The following is a 22345-nucleotide window of genomic DNA, read 5'->3' as shown; positions in this document are numbered from 1 at the left end:
TTTCCCAGACTATTTTATACCGCAATAGTAATCGACAATATTTTATTGCAACGTGCGCACTTCGGGAATGTGATGGTGCGGTTAGCACTGATAACATGGCTTTCTGCTTTGTTTCAGCATGGACCCTACTTTCAGAGTATCAAAATACCAAGCCCACAAGAAAGTGGAATTGTCGGAAATATGCATTTATTGGAAATTACATATAATAGTAGTCATTGCCACGCAGTTGAAATGTCCAACTATCTTCAAAAGTGAAGGGAGAAGTGGGGGGGGGGGGGGGGGAGGTTCATAGATATCTGATCCTTTTTTGTGGGCTGTACTGACTTTTCTTTTTATTTAATGATTACACCATGGAGCGACAACTCAGCCTATAAAACATGGCCAAACTTCTCGATTTTAGAAATCTTTTCCCCCAGAAGTTTGCTCAGTGTACCAGTACCATTTGCTTATACAAAAGCATAATATACCGGTATATAAATATTGAATAAGGCAGACTAATGGGACATGCATGGTTGCTACTCCGAGTTTCACGCCTTGCAAGCGATCATCAGACAACTGATAGCATTCGTCAAAGTACACGATTTCTCTACAACCTTGGTACAAATACGCTCAAAATAAGAGCTATACAATACAATAAGACTACAATACCTGAATACAATACAATAAGAATACTCATGAGTAATTCCGATTGTATTTTATTAGTTAAGTCTTATTTTAGGGGTATTTGTACCAAGGTTGTAGGATAACCATGTACTTTAAGAATGCTATCAGTTGCCTGATGACTGCTTGCAAGGCGCGAAACTCGGAGTAGAAACCATGTCCCATTAGTCTGGCTGCTCTGCCTAGGCATTGACCACTGTTCGGAAGGATATATAGCAAAGCATATAAGAGGAAGGGGGAGAGCAGCCGGGTCACCGTGCCCCAGAAGAAGAATACCCCCTCCCCGTCTTCCTTCGACAATAATCGGGCAAAAAGTCACAATTTGGGGCCGAAAGGTAAATAAATTTAAACTGGGAAAGTGGAAAATAAAGCAGCGGTGAAATAATGACTGCAGAATATCCCTCGCTGTTCTTTTTCGATAAGCCTAATATATAACCCGGGTGTAACCATAACAAACTTGTCACATGCTTTTGTTTTTATTTTATACCTCTAACTGTTTTTACCTCTGACATTTTTACCTCTGACATTTTTACCTCTGACATTTTTACCTCTGAGATTTTTTCCTCTGACATTTTGACCTCTGACATTTTTTCCTCTGACATTTTTACCTCTGACATTTTGACCTCTGAAATTTTGACCTCTGACATGTTTACCTCTGACATTTTTTCCTCTGACATTTTTACCTCTGACATTTTTACCTCTGACATTTTTACACCGAGCCATATTTTTTTCAGATGGTCATACTTCAGCCAAAACTAAATATATTCAATTGGTTTTAACCATTCGGACATTATTTGTGATGCTCTTTCAGAAAATGAAAATGAAATTTAGAAATTATAAAAATAGCTTTTTGACGACGTCACTCTTCACCACTCTATACGATTATTATAATAAACATTAACTTACTTTCTCGTGAAGATAACAAACGCAGCCATACACATGAGAACAAGGATGAATAAGATGACAGCTGTAACCAGAAGACCGGTGATAAAGTAATCCCTTCCCCTTTGCTCACTCATAGAATATGCAATGCGCTCTGGAAATGTAGGTTTTCCTCCTGTAAATATAAGTAATTTGATTATAAGCAAACACCAATTATCATCAGATATATTTGTATTAAATTTCAGTAATTGAATTTGGATGCGTATATTTATTCGTAATCTAATTTGTATTTGTATTTGTATTTGTATTTTTGTCTTGTTTTTAATTTGTATTTTCCTTTGAATTTGTATTTGTATTTATATTCATATTCGTATTTGTATTTGCATCATTTCATTTGTTTGTGCATCATTAACATTTGTATTTCTATTTGTATTCTTCTTCGTATTTTTAATCGCATTTGTAAACGTGTTCGTCTTTGTATACATATTATTATTACATATGTGCTTATATTCTTTATTATATTTGTATTTATTTTTCTCAGATATTCGTTAAAAATAAAAAAACAGCAAATTCCCCTACATGATTACAGCAGCCCCGTCAAATATGTTAAACAAAATAAAAAATATAACAAAATAAATGCTCATAAAAAAGTTTTGCGTGAAAGAGATACGTGGAAAAAATAAGTAGGGAGGTAAATAATAAACAATAATAATACAATCCCAAATAGGTAAGTTGATACACTTTTATTAATAATTTGCAAAGAGATGAGCTTAATTTGAAAAGCAGTATCCTTTCTTTCTTTACAATTTGTGTTTCTTTCCAATCTTTTGTCAAAAATGCTTCGGCTTTTGTTATTCATCACCTTGTTTTACTCGGCCTTTAAACAGAGAAATATATATTGTGCAACATAAGAGCTAGTGTAAACTCTCCCTTATTTGAGGCGGCGGAGAGGCATTCTCTCATATTACTTATATTTACATTTAAAGGACCAGTTTACATTTATTACTTTTAATCTGTTAGTATGCTACAATTTAAGATGATAATCATTTACACCATAATTATTATAACTTGAATACAAGATTGTTATCAGTCTGGTACCACATTATCCCCTTATATCAGACATTTCAAAGTGTATAATAACCTCCGGGCGGAGGACAATCAGTTGAGCACTGGACGGAATTCCCTCGCCACAAGCCATCTGTGTGACATTCCCAAGCGAACCAATCAGAGTCGTCGTTACATGTGATGTTGACTTGGTCACCAATCTTGTACCGAGGCTTAACATTTTCCATGAATGAAACGACGGGGATGATTGGTGGATTGCATTCTGCAAATGAAGTATTTAAACATTACAACATACTGATTTATTGCGATTAGGGTATACGTGTACACAAAAAGAAAATTGTAAAATATTTAAAATCAAAGACTTCTCCCAAGACTCTTCAATGATTAGAGCAGACAAATAATTCAGGGAAGCTTCTTTCGAGCGCTTGTAGTTGCCCCAAAAAGTGCAAATATTTGATGATTGAAAATGGGAACTACAAAGTGACTCATGATATGTCTTGATAGAGTTATCGTCCACGTACACTCAGGTGCCATTTTCATTTGAATATCTGCATGTATGAGTGAACACCAGACAATCTTTACAAATTGCCAGATCTCACTTGCGTCAAGTTACTGGGTGAAGAATAAAACAGTGCATTGAACAGAGACAGTCAGACAGACACGCACACACACACGCATATACACGCAAACACACACACACACATACACGCACATACGCACACAAACGCATCCACGCACACGCACACTCGCTCATACACACAACACACACGGTGAGAATTGTTTCACAATTTCCCCTTTTCTGATTAAGCATTTATTTTTCTATCAGGATCGCTGAATGTTTAAGTGGCATCCTTTAGTACACGTTCACTACCACCATCATGTCATCATCATCATTATCATCATCTTAATCTTCATCAACATCATCACTATCATCATCATCGTCCTGAAGCACAGCATCCGCCAATACGCACCAAGAGGACAGCGGCCACTCAACTTTTCGTACAAGAACAAGATTTCCCGATAAAAAGTAACAGTTTGGGTGGGCCTTGTCGAGAATGGAACGCTCATCTGTGTGCGTGTGTGTGTGTGTACGTGAGTGTGTGTGTGTTTGCGCTGTCCTTATACTGTCCTTATACTGCAAATAAGTTTGTGTTTAATTATGTTTATGTCAAAGCATCAATATTGAACACGTTTATTTTATTCAATTGTATGTCATGGTTTGTATTACACATCTGGAGAAATAAAACAAAATTGTAAAAATAAAATAAAAAAAAGTGTATATATTTGTGTTTGTCTGACTGTCTTTGTTCAATGCACTGTTTTATTCCTCACCAAGTAACTTGGCGCAAGTAAGATCCGGCAGTCTTGTAAAGGTTGGCTGATGTTCACTCATGCATGCAGAGATTCAGATAAAAAGGGTACCTTAATGTACTAGGATGATAACTCTATCAAGACGTATCATGAAACCCATGAATAATTATTCACACTTCAAACAATATAACTTTTACAAGGTGGGACATTTTTTTCTGACTCACTCTGTTTGTTTCGATCGTAAACGAAGTTGCCTTGATTATGCACGCTACAAACTGTCCGATAAACACACACACACACACACACACACACACATACTCAAATAGATAATAAGCTCTTTTGAAGGGCACTTTATCACATTAGCTCTTATCATCGTGTCATTTTTAGATAATCATGGTTATTAAAAATAAATAATGATTGAGTTTTCGTCTTGCAATTATTAATGTCCCGGTAATCGTCAGGCACCTACATGTATATGTACACTGTCAAAAATAGGCGATTGCGCATTAATGGCCCGAATTCACAACGGAGGTCTGAGGACAGACCCGGTTTGATCAGACCAAGGTTTGTACAAACCTCGGTCTGAGCTCAAACCTGGTTTATTTTCAAACCCATTCCACAAAGGAAGGTTTGTATAAACCTTGGTCTGTAATTCCCAAACCTCCGACCAAGGTTTGTAAAACTAGTCTCAGCCATAGGGTTTCTAACATAATTTTTATGGGCTAGGGTTTAAATGTTAAGAATTGAAAAAACTGTTAAACTAAGCATTCTTAGTACGATCCGGACATCTTAATGAGCAATCTTGAAAAGATGATGGTTAGAACATCTCTGAAATAAACTTTTGAATTGTATTTTCATGAATTAATCGAACCAAACTGGCGCGCCGATGCAGAAAGTGCCCCACGTACTCACATTTGTGTGGTGCTGGTGAAGCACTCAATCTGACCCAGAACAAATTGACATCGGCACCTGAAAACCTTCGTTAGATAAATACATCTAAGGTTGTCAAGGGCTCTTTTAAATTAACTGTAAGAGTCTTATTGTTTTGGGGGTTACACATTCTTATCAATAAAATCACCTAATAATAATAATAATAATAATGATTTAATATGAATTAAGTTTTTATTGTGATTAATATATTAATTCATTTGATTGCAATTGTTAATTACTATACATCTATATAGTTATTTTGTTAGAATGGTCAATCAGTTATTATTTTAACTAGTTCCCCGTTTGTTTCCCCAACTGGCTATTTTTTTCACATCAAAATTGCAACTGGTAAATGATTTGTTTCCATATAATATTAATTTTTAAAAATTCCTCTATGGCCATCTTTTCTTTCTCTCTCCCTCCCTGTCTCTTTCTCTGTCCCCGTCCCTCTCTCTTTCTACCCATTTTTGTTCTCTCTCCCTCCCTTTCTCTATTAATTCTTTTTCTTTCTCCCCTCTTTCTCTATTCATCTTTCTCTCTCTCCCTCCCTGTCTCTTTCTCTGTCCCCGTCCCTCCTCTCTTTCTATACCCATTTTTGTTCTCTCTCTCTCCTTTTCTCTCTCTATTAATTCTTTTTCTTTCTCCCCTCTCTCTCTCTCTCTCTCTCCCTCCCTTTCTCTCTCTATTAATTTTTTTCTTTGTCCCCTCTCTCTCTCTATTCAACTTTCTCTCTCTCTCTCTCTTCTTCTTCTTTTTTGCAATGAAACACATAATGCAAAACCATGCAAACTGCAAACACACACATCTGCACCCCCCCCCCCAAAAAAAGGGAGAAAGAGAGAGAGAGATAATCTGACACATATCTATTTCAGTTATCTTTGTAAATATATGAAAGCAAGAATATTGTATTTGTATTTTCATGTTTTACATAAATAATTGAGCATTCAACACAATAGTAATCTACCGTTTGTTCAAACAATGCAGTTCACATTTGTAAATTTTGTAGCATGCTTATATGAAATATAGCCCACTAGAGGTTGAGAGAGGCTCTGGAAGGCCAATTAAAAGTCTCACTGTAGCGCTATTAGCAGAAAGAAAATCAGAAATACAACAAAATGGGTGACGAAAATTCAAATTTGCACATAAAAGTTCTTTAATTCTGACTTCGCTTAGTACAGTAAATAATGTTTGTTCGAATACTCTCCCCTAGCTGCCAACCAAATAATTTATATTGACCCACCCCTCAACTCAGCAGTACAATGCTAATTATAGTTAAATCGGGTGCATTTAATCTATAGAGAACACTTAATTACAAATACCGTCAGAGTGACAACAAATACTTATCAACTAAACATAACATCAAAAATATTCAACACCCAGGTTCTTGATGTAATGCTGCATAACTACGAAGTATTGTGGGAACACCAAGGAGGGGCCGTATTTTGAAATACTCTTAGTATTGATGAGGCATTTAATAAATATGCGCTCAATCACACATCTCCCTTTTTTGTGTGTGAAGTGTTAAAGCCCCACTGTACTACTTTTAGCTACTTGCTCCCTCTATATAGAAAACTTCCCCAATCTGTGCCTGTTAATCCCCCATGATCCTCTTTTTCTTATGTTAATTGAGAACTGAATTGATGAGATAGCCTCCCGTCAGTGACCTTGCTGGGTTGTCTAATCCTCTTTGGCTGAACTAGTACAGATGGCCTTTAAAGCACATCTGTGGTCAACCCTCTGAATGAAGAAATGGCTTCTGATGAGGCAGAGAAGGCATGGATACCTGCAAAATTGAATGAACAAAATAAACAATATCATAAACAATATTTTTAATTTCGACTTGTTCATTTTTTTTCTTGGAGGGGGGTGGGGGGGGGGTAATACTATAGAAAGGATACAATGTATTGTACACATAATCAGGAATTATTCAATCCTGTGTCACTAATACAAAAACTATGAGGTTCCACTTGACAACAAACTAATCAAGTTGCATCCAGATATCAAAAACATTAATTGTGATTTGTGAACTGAAATTTAAAAGCACATGAGCTCGTTTGAATTAATTACTTAATGCGAGTTGTTACTATATTACCAAATGAACATTCCTAACATGTCACATGTTGGCCAAATACAAAAAAGGAAACAAGATTGATTAAGAAAAAGAATAAACAAATGTTTTCATATAAAGAAATAATCTACAGTACCTACCCTATAGTCTATCTCCAAGAATCAACTGTTATTCATATGCCCTAGCATCAAGCTGTCAATTCAGTGCACACTCAGAAAAGATCCTGGCATCGTGGCTGCTACCAGTCCAGGCCACCTTGCAACGATACTAGTTATTTTCCCAGCATAATCACAGACAACCTGTCAATATGAAATAACATGTTGGCATTCATTAGTTATGAAAACTCACTCATTTCACACTTCAGATAGGCCGTGAAATGTATAAATTTCACTTGTTATTTATGGTAATTAATGCAAATGCAGTTGAATATGTGATAATTGCTTTTCAATATCTATTCATACAACAAAAATTGGAAGAAAATTCTAATTACCCTGTATTTATTGACTGATGAAGTATTTCTTCATTTTTAACTCATGTTTTCATTGTTTATCTTGTAACAATGTAAACAAAAATAATCTCACTTTTAACAAAACATTTCGAGCCTAAAACAACAAATGCTTTGTTTGTGTGTGGGGGGGGGGGGGGGGGAGGGGGTACCCACTCTCGCATCTTTTTATTGGAAATGAACCTGTTTGTTTTTCTATAGTTTAAAATATATAGTGGTAATTGCCATTGATCAATTTACATGCTTCTCTTTGTTGTTTTTTCTTTCCTTGATCAATGGCAAAAACAGTGGCCCAATTGCCATGGCCATCAACAAAATATCAGAAATCTAGAGGTCATATCCGTATTGCCAATAGAAGGATGGAACAAGTTTTGATTTTTCAAATTTCCCTTTCGTTAAAAAGATATTAACGAGTGTTAGGATTTTTAAGTTTAACTATCCATTGGATATTCTTAACTGTGTACAAAGGCAGTGAAATGAGTACCTGTACGCGAATATTACTTTAATATCCATTTGGCCACTAGAAATCTTGCATTGGTCACCAATGAATTAGCATGGATGTACAACACACAAGACTGGAGAGTGTATATATCTAATGTGAAAATTTTGCAAGGTACAAAAAAAAAAGGTCTAAAGGGAAAGCCGTGCTGGATCCAGTCATGATGTATTCATTTATTCTCACCTGAACATCGATGGAGTACCTGTTCTTCCTATTGAAGTAGTACCTGGCTCTTGCCCCACCAGGGCTCCTGATGTAAACATGTGTCCCATCAACAGCAACTCCTGGAAATCTGCAGTACTGGAAAAACTGCTTCTGAATAGTAGTCACTATTGCCTTGTAACTTGTAGGAAACTTCATGACTTGTCCCTTTCTTCTGACAACAGCTTCGGAAACATCCCTCACTCACTACTCTCCATTCGGCAAACAGATGAATATGACACGGCATGCCACCTCCTCACGGTGCATCCTTTAGATCGAATTACCTTTTTAAAAAAATTAAAAAAACAAGCATTCAAATAAATCATTTTTTTGCTGGTTTATGCTATTATATTTTTACATCCCCAACTGTCACTGTCACTTTACAACAAAAAAAATCCTGATTTCTAGATGTGGTGTGAATCAATTTAACGTAAAAGACAAAATTGTCTATGCCTTTTCTAATCTCCTTCACGGCTTCACCTTTTGAAAAATAAGTTTAAGTAGTTAAGTAGTTTTACACAAAACAAGAAATCACAAACCTGTTTCCAACACATAATCTGAATAATTTCCTCATGTATTAAAGCCAAATAACAGTATTGGGAAATGCCCCACACACAAATTATGAACATTAATGCTCCCATCACCTACAGTACCATGTAAAAGAATAAATATCATAACTAATCTATCAATGTATCGAATATGACAGAAAATGCTTAGAAATTGAATAAATTTATGTAAATGCACATGTGTATTGCATTGGGGGCTTGCACGGTCGTAGGCAGACCAGCGAAGCGGGGCAAACGAACAGTGAATTTAGGCGGTCAACATGAATTGAAATATTTCTGCATTTTAATAACGACACTAGTCTAGGGTTGGATTTTAGAACAGAAGCCCTTTTTTTGTATAGCTATGTTAACAATATTCATCAAGTAGTTTGGCCATGTTTTCAGCAACTTTCCCAATACAGAATTTGAATTCAAAGTAGCCTACCTCAATCTAAAACAAAAGGCTCATCATCCAGCGGGTTTTCCCAATCTCAGACTCAGAGGCCTCTGCCCGGTTGTGCTGCTATATATTGCTCCAGCTCCTCCTTCAGGTACACCAGCTCATTATGCTGAATCAGCTGCATTTCTACCATCTTTATTAGAGTGAAGATAAAATTAAACAAATGTTTAAACAATGTTTTTAAATTAAAGAAATGTTATTACTTGTGCTTGTGACTTTGTGGGTGATCCTTGCTCTGGAGACTAAGCCAGTTAATTAAGACAATCAGAACCAGATCTAAATTTAATAAAACTAAGCTTTGCTTGTCACGACTCATACTAGATCTAGATCTAGTCATAGACAGAAATAACCGTCTGAGTGATATGGGTCATTTCTTTAATAAAAATAATATTAAAACTGACATTTGTTGACATTCTATAATCGGAGGTCTAGTGGAGCCAGGCGTAGTCTCAGTGAACAACCGGCGATATAGAGAGACTGAAGCTTTTGGTCCATGCCTGTCAGTGTGATTCATTTTGGGGAACATTGGCATTGCTGATGCCATTTTAATTTCTATTTATTTAGGTACCAGTGTCAGTGAAACAAGTCAAGTGATGGACATCATTGCCAGGCCTATACTAGGCTAGAGCCTGGTATTATTATCATTATCATGAATTTGTAATAACTAGTGTAGGTCTAGGCCTATTCTAATAGGCATGTGTCATGGCATTGCTGACAACAAGACGAAATTAAACATGACAGTCATACTGACATACTCAGATATAGCGTACTGTAGGCCCGGCTAGGCCCAACTCCAGCCCAGGGTCAGAGGGTGCGAGCTCCGCCGCCGCCTTGGGCGTTGGACTCGAGCTCCCTCGGACTCAGTCCCTGAACTCTGGAATTGAGAGGCCGTCGGATATGTAAACACCGAACATTTCATGGAAAATGGAAAGTTATAAAGCATATCACATATTGAAATCTCAGTAACGTGAAGAGTATGGATTCGACTACATGTACAGGTTTTATACTTACGATTTTAAGGAAAGGATCGAGAGATTGAGAGATTTCAATTGCACTAAAATCGGGCTGACCAGATACTATCGCAGATTGTTTAGGCGGTGAATTATTTGGATAAAATCAATCGAGCATAAATTATCTCCACCCAGTGCTGCATCCTGATTGGTTGATAGCTCTCAAACCAGGTTTGAGAAATTACAAACCTCCTATCTGAGCAGTCTGTAAATTTCGGGTCTGATGACGTACATAAACCTGGTCTGAGGACAAACCTTGCTTTGTGAAATGTAATTTCAGACCAAGGTCTGAACTCAAACCTGAAACGCGTCATATGACGTACATAAACCTTGGTCTGAGGACAAACCGGCTTTGTGAAATGCATTTCAGACCAAGGTCTGAACCAAGGTCTAAAACGTGTCATATGACGTACGTAAACCTTGGTCTGAGCTCAAACCTTGCTTTGTGAATTCGGGCCAATGTGTTCAAAGGATTTAGTAGCGGGATGGGATTCGATCCATCAACCCCTCCACTGAGAGTCAATTGAATGAAGCCCTATACCACGACGCCTCTTCATTTTTATTACATGCAATGACTTTACGACAGGTAGCTTTTTAAAACGTATGTTTTGCTTACCTTTGGGAGGGTCAGGGCAAACTATGTTTTGGCCTATCCATATTCCATCGTCACATGATACGTCGAACCAATCAGAACCCACGTTACATGTCACGTTCATCCTGTCACCGTCTTTGTATGAGAGACGAAGATTCTGAATGGTTGAGTCAATAGGCACTGCTGGTGCACTGCATGAGGCATGTGATGGAGGAACTGTGGAGAGAATATATGCAAATAATCGTATGGTGACCACGAGATACTTTAATAATGGGAAGCGTTGGTTCACATTTTTGGAATTCTTTAGGATATTTAAATTTGTGACGTTCTTAAAATAATTAATGAGTGAAATAATACATACACGTATTGAACAGGTGATATTTAAACCTCTCTCAGAAATACCTGTACGACTCTGCTCAGTAAATACAAGTTTATTAATCACACAGAACCAATAGTCTTCAAAATATTTACATTATATATTGTCATTGTAATGGCAATTCAAGCGTTTTTAAGTTTGGGACACCAACACATAAAAGGAAAACAATATTTATATTTAAAAATTTGCTTTAAATCCACAAATGCTACTAATCACGGTCAAAACTATTCGTCCTTGTCATATGGACAATGGAATAAAATTGATAGGTGGTAAGATTTTATGTTGAAGAAAGTTTGTAGGTTTAGGTGTGCAAAGGGAAATCAGATTCTGGAAATCGAAGAGATGAAAAGAGAAAAAAGGAAAGAAACTGTAATGAAAAACAGTTAAAGTTATAAAACAGGATTGAGTTTTATATGTACTTTGTATTTTTGTTTAACAAAATATCAGGTTCTCTGGAAAAAAAAAATGTTATTCTAGATATCAGTGATTATTGTAACGGATTGAGCGCAAGATGTGCGTTCATCTCAGTGCGTGTTTATATTACTTTTATATTTAAATTGTTATATTTCCCCGGGCCCCATTTATGCCAGGGTTATGGTTATGGTAGTGGTGATAATGAAGAAGAACATGATGATGATGACGATGGTGATGGTGGAAACAAGGGAGTATAAGAAAGAAAAGATTTCAGATACAATACCCAAAATATATTTACTTACATGGAGCTGGTATTACCGGCAATGTAGGTGCTGCACAGGATATATCAGGGCCATCCCATAATCCACTTGCCTGACACCGCATGGTAAATTGATCATTGTTCGTGTCACATGTCACTGTCACTGTGTCATCGTAATTGTAGTTCAAATGATGACTTTCAATCGAAGAATATCTCGGAATATAAGGTGCACTGCACAGTGTTGGAGCTGTCATATTCACAGCATTTTGGGGATAGAAGAAGAAAAAAATAAAAACTGAAACCACTAAAACCTCAAAATAAAACATCACATTATACAGTGCGTCCCCCCCCCAAAAAAAAAAAAAAAAAAAAATGAAACCGAGAATTATCGATGTTTATCATAACTTAACAATATTTATTATTAACATTAATTAAGTCGTTTCAAACACACAAGATAGCAACCAACTTATATAATATATCCCTTAAAATGTCACAACGATCTAGCTTGATCGCCTAAATAAATTACAGCATCCCTAACTTTTAAACAACGGAAATACCACCAGTAAAGTTTCGTTATCAAAAATATAATTTGTGATTTTTTTATTTATTTGTATTTGTTTTATTGTGGTATATATTTTTTTTATATGGCAGCCTTTCGGCTGAACTGAGTGCAATTTACATAATTAATAACACAAGAATACTGCACAAGATGCATTAGTATTAAAAAGTAATTAAAAATAGTACATTCATAATAAATAATTATAGGTACAACTTAGATCAAATAATATGGTGGGAAAACGGAGGTAGGTAATGGATGCGGAAAATAAACGTTTTATGATATGACTTAAGCAAATTCATAGAAAGGATATAACAGTTGAATAAATTATAATAAGTGCTAAGAAAAATAATCTCTTTTGCATGCTTCAAAGTAGGCCTATTGTCATATGGGTGCAAGGTACATGTATATGGAGAACAAAAAATGACATATAATTCGCCTAAGACGAATGGATAGTGGAATTATAGTTTCACTTCCTATTACTGGCTAATAGAGAAAATGATAGGTAATGCGATATTGAAATTAATATAATCCGTATAAACAAAACATGTACCTTCTGTAAACAACATAAGTTTTTATTTAGGCACATCTATAAGATAACAATTGGTGTACGTATATGCTTAGCATTTAAGAACAAGAGATCTGTCTTTACATTAATCAAGTTTTGAATTGAGTAACCTCACAATGAAGGGGAGTGCGCTCTTTCTGTAGCGCTCATTTTTTTCATGAGTATAAAACAATATACATTAAAAAAAAGGGGTTAACTATTAACAAGTAAGATTATGGCCTACTATGAAATTATAAAATATGCTCTAGATTAGTAAGGACAATTTCAATTAAACGAGAGAAGGAGTTAGTTTTATGTGTACAATATAAGACTTTTATATGAATATAACCCAAATAACTATAAGGGGTTCACTATTAAACACAAATTATTTAGGTATATCATGTACAATACAAAATGTCTGGTATATCTTGACCTGAAAGGAAAGGAAATAAAACACATATTGCATATATCGTCGGCCTTATGCCAAAAGGGCCTTAACCCGATTTTGGGGGTTATTGAGTTATTAACATCACCTTGTATATTTCATCATTCTCTTTAAAATGATGTGCTTCACTTGTTGAAATTCGATTTATTTAAGAAGATAATTATGAATTTCAAAAGGGCCTTAACGCGTATCTTATCTTTTTCCTTACACCAAAAAGGCCTTAACCTACATGGAAAATCTATTATCAATGGCAGATTATTTAGTAATTTCCATTTAATTCAATACATATAATGTACAGCGCGTAGAGATGTACAAATGTATTATGCGCTATATAAGAACTGTACTATTATTATTATTATTATTATTATTATTATTATTATTATTATTATTATTATTATTATTATCATTATTATTATTATTATTATTATTATTATTATTATTATTGTCACTGCTCAATGATTTGGTCTAATGGTGTACTTACTAATTCTCTATTACCAGAATTAGTAGTTACCTACTACTAGTACTTCTAGTACTACTACTACTACTACTACTACTATTACTAATTATACTACTACTACAAGTAGTTACTACTATTACTACTACTTCTATTTATACTATTACTACTACTACTACTACTTGTTTTACTGCACAAAGACTAATCGTTATGTTTTCACGGAGGAAGGGGTGGGGTGTAATTCTCTTAAGATTTGTTCCCCTTTTACAGCATTAACAAACTTTGCATTCTAGGGACTACCTCCGTACCATTCGAACATGATAAAAACATGATAATTCTTTTTCGCATACCACTATCATCGACGTCCTTTCAAACTTTGTTTCTAGTTACACAAAGTATCCCCGAAATCGAAAAGTAACGTATAAAGTAAGCTGGATAATGCAATTAAATAGTGAAATTCTCAAATCTTCTATTGCTGCTAGGACACTTTTTTTAAAACCACAACAATACTTTGATAATAATAATACAAAAGGCATTTTAAGCTACCTGCTCTATGGATATTGGTCTGCGTCCTATTGGGCTACGAATCGATTACTAAAGCTATCAAATATATATAATCAGCTTGAAGTAATGAAGCTTAACTTGTGGGAAGTCTTTGTACATAGCAGCAATGTTGTTATAACCTACGTGAAGAGGTGCGCTTATGATATTGCGGACCACCGAAGCTGCACGTATACTTCACAATCATATACTCAGCAAGCATTCTTCGGATGCAACAAACCAGGTGAGACGTTTTACCAAGTCATTGGTGGGCGAACAATTGATAATACGATACATAGTATAGACTTACTTTCATCCACTTTTTAACGACGAAAATTCAACAATAGTTTAGGTATTGATATTATATTTACTATAAAGCTGGGAAATGAACTCGCGTACATAAGAATGAAAATTGAGTAATTCAAATCTATATATTTTGGAGGAGTTTCGTCATGATTTTACTAATATGTTTGTAATAATAATGGTTAATGAGAGAACTTTAAACTCGGAAAAGATGTATAATTTGTCATATTGGTCCTATGCTTAGCTATTTATTCGCGAATCTAAACCTGATTCTTACATTGACACTATCGCAAAACTATGCGTTAGTGCAGTCGTTGAATTTACTTGAATATTCCCCTACCTTCCCGTTTCCCTTACAGCGTCTTGTAAGAATTTGAATTACGTGCAGCTTAACAATTTCAACACGAAACTGTGCAATAAACATATTTCCATAAGTATGATCAACATGAATACAGCTGGCATATTTAAATCGCACAAAATAGCATCTTGATATAACTGACATTGAGTTGAATAATATTTACAAACAATGCAAGATATCCTAAGAGAAATCTATCCGACAATGTACTGCTATTCATTGCGTTGTATGATAAAAAACATATATCTTGGTCACCCTGTTTATACCCTTGGATCGCCGTGCAAACATGAATAAAAAAAGAAGTTTGAAAAAAGGGAACACCATAAATAGGCTAGCAAAAGTCGGTATATAACTGCTCACTCGGAAAGAAAAAAAACATCACGTTTTATAAACGATGGGATAATTTCGAAAAAAATAAACATTGATGCAATTATAACATCGAGAAAAGAGTCAAGGTATCTATGTCACCATAGCAACAAATTATTTGAAAGGAGCCAAATCTAAACAAAATACTCTACCTCATTTTAAACCTGATCAAAACAAGGTGTGTTTTAGACCTAGCTGGAATTATCTTAATCAAAATGCCTGGCCCTATATAAAGAGTGGATGTAATGCCTGGAACCGACAAACATATATTTATCGTGGTATCTTCTCCCAGATCGGAGGTTCATGGCAACATTTTCCCCACACATCTCAGTTATCTCCCATTCTGGTTTACTTTTTACAGTCATTCTAATAAAAATCAACCCCCCCCCCCCCCTTTTAAGTGATCTATACTCCTATTTGTATAGTACTATTTACTTTACTTTCTAATGTCACGGATGGAACCAAAATATTTATCTTTCCTTAGGCTTTCATGTCAAGAGATATATAGTTTAATTTTCTTGTATGTGATATTTGTTTATGTAAATTTCCAGATATTTCCATGATACCCCCATCTCTCCCTTGTACACCAATAGTTCATCGTCTTTTGAACAGTCTCAACTTTAACAAAACTGCATACCTATTGATTAGTTTTATAATAAGTTCGAATTCCGTTTTTCTTGCTGTAAATGTATTTTATCGCCAGAAATTTACTCCGCGCGATTACAAAATATCACAACAAAAGTATTGATTGCATTGTCAGTGACATGATGTCATAGCTTGATGTAAATATTGACATATTCAACGATATGGCCATTTTTTATTTTTCCCTCGAGAAAACCATAGGCTAAGTTTTGCTGACATTCATATGTAGCCCAAACCGTCACATATAACATTATACAACATGCAGTAATAGCTGCATATCTTTCTCACTCCCTACGCCCAATACAGTGTCAACAGCATCCCCTTATTGTTGAACGCCAAACAAGGTAGCAGCAACTCCCATCTTTTAACGTATTTAGGTATGACGCGGCCGGGGTTCGAACCCACGACCTCCCGGTTGTAAGGCGGACGCTCTACTGACTGAGCGAATACTCTTTAGTATGATCTTCAAAAGACTCAGTAGAATAATAGTGTAGAAATATAAAAGCATACTTAATCTAGGTTGATTGGGGATTGGCATACATACATGAATACTATTGAATCATACTCTCTGGCATATTTTAGTAACATTTTTAATTTCAAATAGTTTGTGAGATATGAAGTTTTCCTTTGCTGTCTCATCCGGACTTTTAGCCTTTGAGGATATCTCAATGATTGTAGAGTATGTTCGACTTCATAGACGAAGATGCTTCATTCTTCTTTTGATACACGCATTTGCCGCTGTCGTTTTTTGTACTTCTTAAAATGCTTAATTTCTCTCGTTTGTTCTTCTTTGGTGTATGAAAAATGGTCAATTGTGTGATCAGTTTAATGTGAGCGGTGTCTTCACATTGCTTTAAATCAGGGTCGTCAATTCCGGGAGAGCGGGAACGGGGAGGGGGGGGGGCACGCCTCCCTCATTCTTTTTAAGGAGGGGGGGGGGGAATGTCCCCCAGATAAGTTGAAAAGTGCAACCAAATGTATAGCAAATGCTACGGCACACTTTTAGGCTCTGGATTGCCAAGGAGTTCAGCGTTCAGCTCTCTCGCATAATATCCTTCAAAATGCTCAAGTACGTACTGTCAAAAATCTGTATTCCGTCGGTAGCACGTAAGCACGGAGTGATTGAAATAGATCAGAACCACAACAATTAATGATTAGGCAAAACTATTGTCGCCTAAGGGGAATCAGTAAGGAGTATGGAGCCTCTAAAGTAACATATCATGTTTTGTTTTTGTTCATAACTCGTTCTCTCAACTCATGATTCTTACAAGTTTAGCCATCTTTTAATGTTATGCTCATAGTACCCCACTTGTAACTTTGGTATTATAGAAGAAATTTAATATTACGATGCTTTAAAGCTTGATCTACCAAAAGCCTGACAGAGTGAAATACGATACGACACCGGGCACGATAATTCGATTGGTATATAATACATTACCTATAATAATCAACGGGGAGGAGTTGTATATAGTGGTCATATGCAAAACGTCAAGCTCTGTGATAGTATTTGGAAAGACTATACTATTGGTTCTGGTCATCCTCTAAATGGTCTACATAGCTTTTTGAAGCCACCGAATAGCTATCATCAACTTGGATTCAGGTATCTAAATTGATGGGAATACTTTGTATGGAGCAGCGCGACCAGTATGACAGAGGTTTACAGGTGCGCTTATGTTGTTTCGAATCCCAAAATGCTGCACGTTTTCTTCAACATCCCAAAAATATCAAGGATTCGTCAGATGCCACAAACATGGTGAGACGTTTATATTAATTCTATCTTTTAGACATGCCCATTTTCTGAAACACAATCCACAAACATTCGTTTTTTTTAGAGATTGAATAAAGGCAGTCAGTGGGCCTTTCCAAATGAGTACTGCAATGAGAGGGTATGTGATATAAAAACATCTATTTTCTTAAAGGGCCGCTTCCCTGAAGCTAAAATATCCTAATCATTTGCGTGTATTTTAGATCACAATAGTATTATGTGATGAACATCTTCCAATGTATGCATCACCTCAGGGTATTGCACACACATATATTTGTAAACAAAAGTGAGGAAAAGGCATGATCGAAATTCACACGCATATAGGACATCACCGTCCAGAGGCCGACTGAGTTGATCATGTGAGTCGTAAATTTATATAAGTCCGCTTTGCATTTTTTTTTGTTGTTGCAAATCTAGCCATGTGTGAGTGCCGGTCCCTGAATGCCAAAACGTCTTTTAATGAAAATAGGGCTCTACTCTGGCGATAACATTCCAAAGTTCTTTTCCAAAGTGCATCAATAAATATACAACGATATGGCGTATACTTGGTGTTTGAAGTACCCCGCACCATCATTAAGGGTCTAGTCCTGATGGGCAATTCTCCTGAGCGCTGCGACTAAAATAAAGGCATAACACAAACGAGACTTTACTTCGAGCACGGGGGTTTACAGCTAATTTATAAAAAAAATTGTGATTCATCAAAATGAAAGTAATATCATAATTTGCAAGGCAAAATATTATACAATTAATTAGTACTACTTCTCGCATACAATTTTGAGAATATCTGCTCTCAAAATGAAGATTGGAAAACCCTTATCGGTAAATTAATATTGTTGTTTCGAAACGGACGTCAACCGATGTCAATAGGGACTTTTAGATTTGCGTGGATTGATACGTGAGACGTCCATTCAAGGCAGTGCATTAAAAGGACGTCGATCGTAGCAATCCCTATTGTCTACGTGCGAATCTAAAAGTCCCTATTATTTTCATAATTGTACACCCAGTTCCAAACAAAATTCCGTAACTGGGTAATTTTACGTTTGTGCTTCCATTTGGACTATCAGATTTTCGAAATCTTACCGACAATTTTTTGATTTCGAACTCGGGTCACAACTTGATATAATTGGTTGCATTTTCACAAGAACAGACGGCCCTGTCTACTTGACGTAAATATTACGCCCCCCCCCCCCCCAAAAAAAAAAAAACAAAAACACATTGGTAGCGGACGGGGCGGATAAAGGGGTCCATGATCACCCGTTTTCCATTTACGATTTTTTTTTCATTGCTGAAGTTGCCTCTTATTTGGCATGTTGGGAGGAACCTATGAGTGTCATCTCTTGGGATTGACGTTATCCACTGGTACTTATATTGCCCTCCGGTCTATGTCGCTGGTTCGTTAACAGTTCGTTATCAGAAAGTCCGCAATACCAACAAATAAAGTACCGGATCGAATGGTTCATTAAACAAATACGTTAGAATGAAAAAAAAAATCATTTGATACGACTGAAACCCCACAAACGCCAAAATGTAACATCATTCCATTCACAAGTTAGACGCTTCAATACATTTTCTTTAGAAGTATCACTTGTCAGGTTAGTAAATTTAACTCCCCTTAAAATGATTTCCTCGGAATAATGGTATTATCTTAGCTATTCTACACCTCGTATACCCTTCTCACGAACAGGCTAACAAACAAACAACACAAAATACGTATTTTCAAGGGAATTATAATAGAGAATTACAGAAGATAGATGTGCGTTTTTAAACATACGCATATTTGTTTACATCAGATCACCCACAACTAGACTCGACAACAGACCTGATCAGTATTCAGATTTAGTCCATATAACCATTAGGAGCCAGAGCATATAACACTGAGTTCATATAGGAAATATTTTTTAATTCAGATGGTCATATTCCAGCCAATACTTAACATATTTAATTGGTTTTCGACATTTGGACATTATTTGTTATGCTCTTTCGGAAAATGAAGAAAATAGTGAGAAATTCTAAAATAGATTGTTATGACGTCACAGATTCGGTACTCTATTCATAGAACCATCGCGTTAACAGATTATCTCCAAAGCAACCTGACACGGGAGGTGGGGGATTGGGGGCTTGGCACAATGGGGATAAGCCCTTTGCCATGATGAGAGTTAATACCTTTGTTTAGAGATAAGAGACTGAAATTCTTTGCACATTACCCGTTGCCGTCTTAAATAAGATGAATCTACATTGACTTGGAAATTGGTTGATGTGAAACATAATTCCGAGATTCCCTTCCCTAAGTTGAGTTGATGTCTCAGTCATTATTAACAAACATGATTTAAAAAGAAGAAATGAAGATGTAAACTACCGTTCCATCGAATAAAGTGAATACCTCGTGTACAAGTTCCTGATTTGTAGTTAGAATATACTGACCTATAATTGGTGGGCAAGGTCTACCTGGTCTAATCGTGTGAAGCAGTCGATCATTTATCATCAGCTTGAATTCAGGGAGCTTAACTGAAGAAATATTTGCGTTAATATATCAGTGATATCAGTATGACCTACGTTGAGAGCTGCGCTTATGATATTACTATTAAATTTGCACGTATTCTTCACTGTCACGCACATACCAAGCATTCGTTGGATGCAAAAAAAAACAGGTAAGACGTTTAAGAAAAAATAAGTTGCTTCCTTTTGTACAGCTCCCCTTATTGTATTTTCTATATACAGTTTTAGTTAGTAGAGCAAGCTTTATGGAGGTTCTTCCTAAAGTAAAGGCTAAGATAATGTTGTAATAAGCGTTTAATGCATCAACTCAAATATTTATATCATCAACAGCATGTATAGGTCTTACTAACTTTTATCCAAGCATATGACCCAATGTAAATACTCCACTAATTTAGAAAGGGCCATACCGGCATGATATTTCAAATGTCTTGCCGCAAACTTTTAATCTAAAAAATATATTCATATTATTATGATTTTCTCGCATCTTTGGGGAAATCAAGAATTTTTATTTTGAGGGAGAGTGCTTCTAAAAAAAGAGAGAACAAAAAAAGAAGACAAAGAGAATTTAGATATTTTCCATAATGTGCAGTTAAAAAAAAAGTCGGTCAAAGAGGCTGTGCACACCGGCAGAGATAGCGCGCGCTAGACCGCGCTATCTCTGCGGTTTGGAAGGTACAACGTCGTTTCGGTCCGCACAACAGCGAGCCACGGCGAGCCAAAACGGCGTGCCACTGGAGCACCTCTTGGGGGTGGTCCACGAGAGAGAGCGCGGTCTAGCGCGCGCTAGAAAAAACGGGGTGCTACGATAGACCGCGCTATCTCATTGCGGTGTGAACAGCCTCTTATATGCCTAATTTTTTTACAGATTATATCCACAATTTACCGAAATTTAGGTATATTATATATTTATTTTTTTTGCATCAATCATTCATAGAAAAGTAATTTTCAGGCTGAATAAATGTATTTTAAATGATTTACCAGTAGGGTCATTTTGATTTTTTTTTATTTTATTTTTTTTATTCAAAAATGTTCGTTACATTTGTCAAGGGATAAAATGTAAGATAGAAAATAATTACCAAGTATAACTTTACATGCTCTTTTCTGAATCGTTTTTAGTTGGTAATCCTGCCTTTTTGTGAGATATCAGTTTATAGCTAGAGAACACTGTTACTAAGTCAGTTAGCGGGATGCTGAAACGTCTGTGATTTCTAAGCATGGAAAGTTTGCTATTGCACCATTTCATGATTTGAGTTAACTGAATGTCCTATTTTAAGTTGTCTTAAACTGTAATGCGTAATTTGTTTTGCTTCTCTGACAATGTATAGTTCAACGTTGGCTATGTACAAAGGTTTTTTGTGAAGGGAGTTGTTTACTGAATGTCACGGACGTTGTACACCATTGATTAGGGTTAATTTACACGTTGTTATAAGTGGTCCGTACGCTCAAATCGTCAAGGGCAAGTTAGATGCTTGAGGTCATCAACGTATTCAGGTGTTAAACTGATGACTTTGCGCATGCGTATTTTATCGTAACCAAGAACTTAATAGGCCCGATCCTTGGGCCCTGCGGTACACCAGCGTAAATTCTGTCCCAGTTCGATGACACGCCACCATACCTGACATATTGTTCCCGACATTCAAGCTTATGATCCAGGAAACAAGACACGATCTTACATCAATATTGAGCAAACTTACGAATAACAAATGTTATGGTCAATCTTATCGAATACTTTTGAAAAATGGGTAAAAACAAGTGCTTAAGTTGCTTTAGGGCTTTCGGCATTTACAAGGGCCGATGGTTTATAGTAATACTACTACTACTACTACTACTAATACTAGTGAGTTCTAGAGCGCTCATGTCAGTCAGATTACCATTTTGATTAGGATCAATGGAGTTATCAGATTATACAAAAACAGGTGAGACGATTGCCAATTTTGCTTCTACAACGGCTCACCTTAATATCACTACTCCATGATCCGGTCCATAATTTGGTCTAATGTTGTAGTTACTAATTCACTATTACAATAATTATTAATTGTTTACTACTAGTACTACTGCTACTACTAATTATACTACTAAAAGTAGTTACTACTGATACT

The 22345-nt window shown here is 35.9% G+C and overlaps 1 protein-coding gene and 1 long non-coding RNA gene across 2 annotated transcripts in view; both read right to left on the bottom strand.

Moving 5' to 3' along the window:
• Positions 1-1562: 1562 nt before the first annotated feature.
• Positions 1563-22345, bottom strand: part of LOC115925111 (CUB and sushi domain-containing protein 3-like) — a 36880-nt gene continuing 16097 nt past the window's right edge. Inside the window, exons 6-9 of the mRNA XM_030988312.1 lie at positions 11821-12024; positions 10753-10944; positions 2684-2869; positions 1563-1717 (exon numbers count right to left, since the gene is read on the bottom strand). Coding sequence (XP_030844172.1) covers positions 1563-1717; positions 2684-2869; positions 10753-10944; positions 11821-12024 — 737 coding nt within the window. The remainder of the gene's footprint in view (positions 1718-2683; positions 2870-10752; positions 10945-11820; positions 12025-22345) is intronic.
• On the bottom strand, positions 6515-10434 carry LOC105443790. Its single transcript, XR_004064498.1, has 5 exons — positions 10138-10434; positions 9112-9259; positions 8104-8405; positions 7057-7215; positions 6515-6631 (listed from the first exon to the last, which is right to left on the bottom strand). It is a non-coding gene; the product is annotated as an uncharacterized LOC105443790 (long non-coding RNA).

This window comes from Strongylocentrotus purpuratus, unplaced genomic scaffold, assembly GCF_000002235.5.
Source record: "Strongylocentrotus purpuratus isolate Spur 01 unplaced genomic scaffold, Spur_5.0 spur5_scaffold_17, whole genome shotgun sequence".
Lineage (NCBI taxonomy): Eukaryota > Metazoa > Echinodermata > Echinoidea > Camarodonta > Strongylocentrotidae > Strongylocentrotus > Strongylocentrotus purpuratus.
The sequence above is the reverse complement of the archived record's forward strand: the minus strand, read 5'-3'. Positions and strand labels throughout refer to the sequence as shown.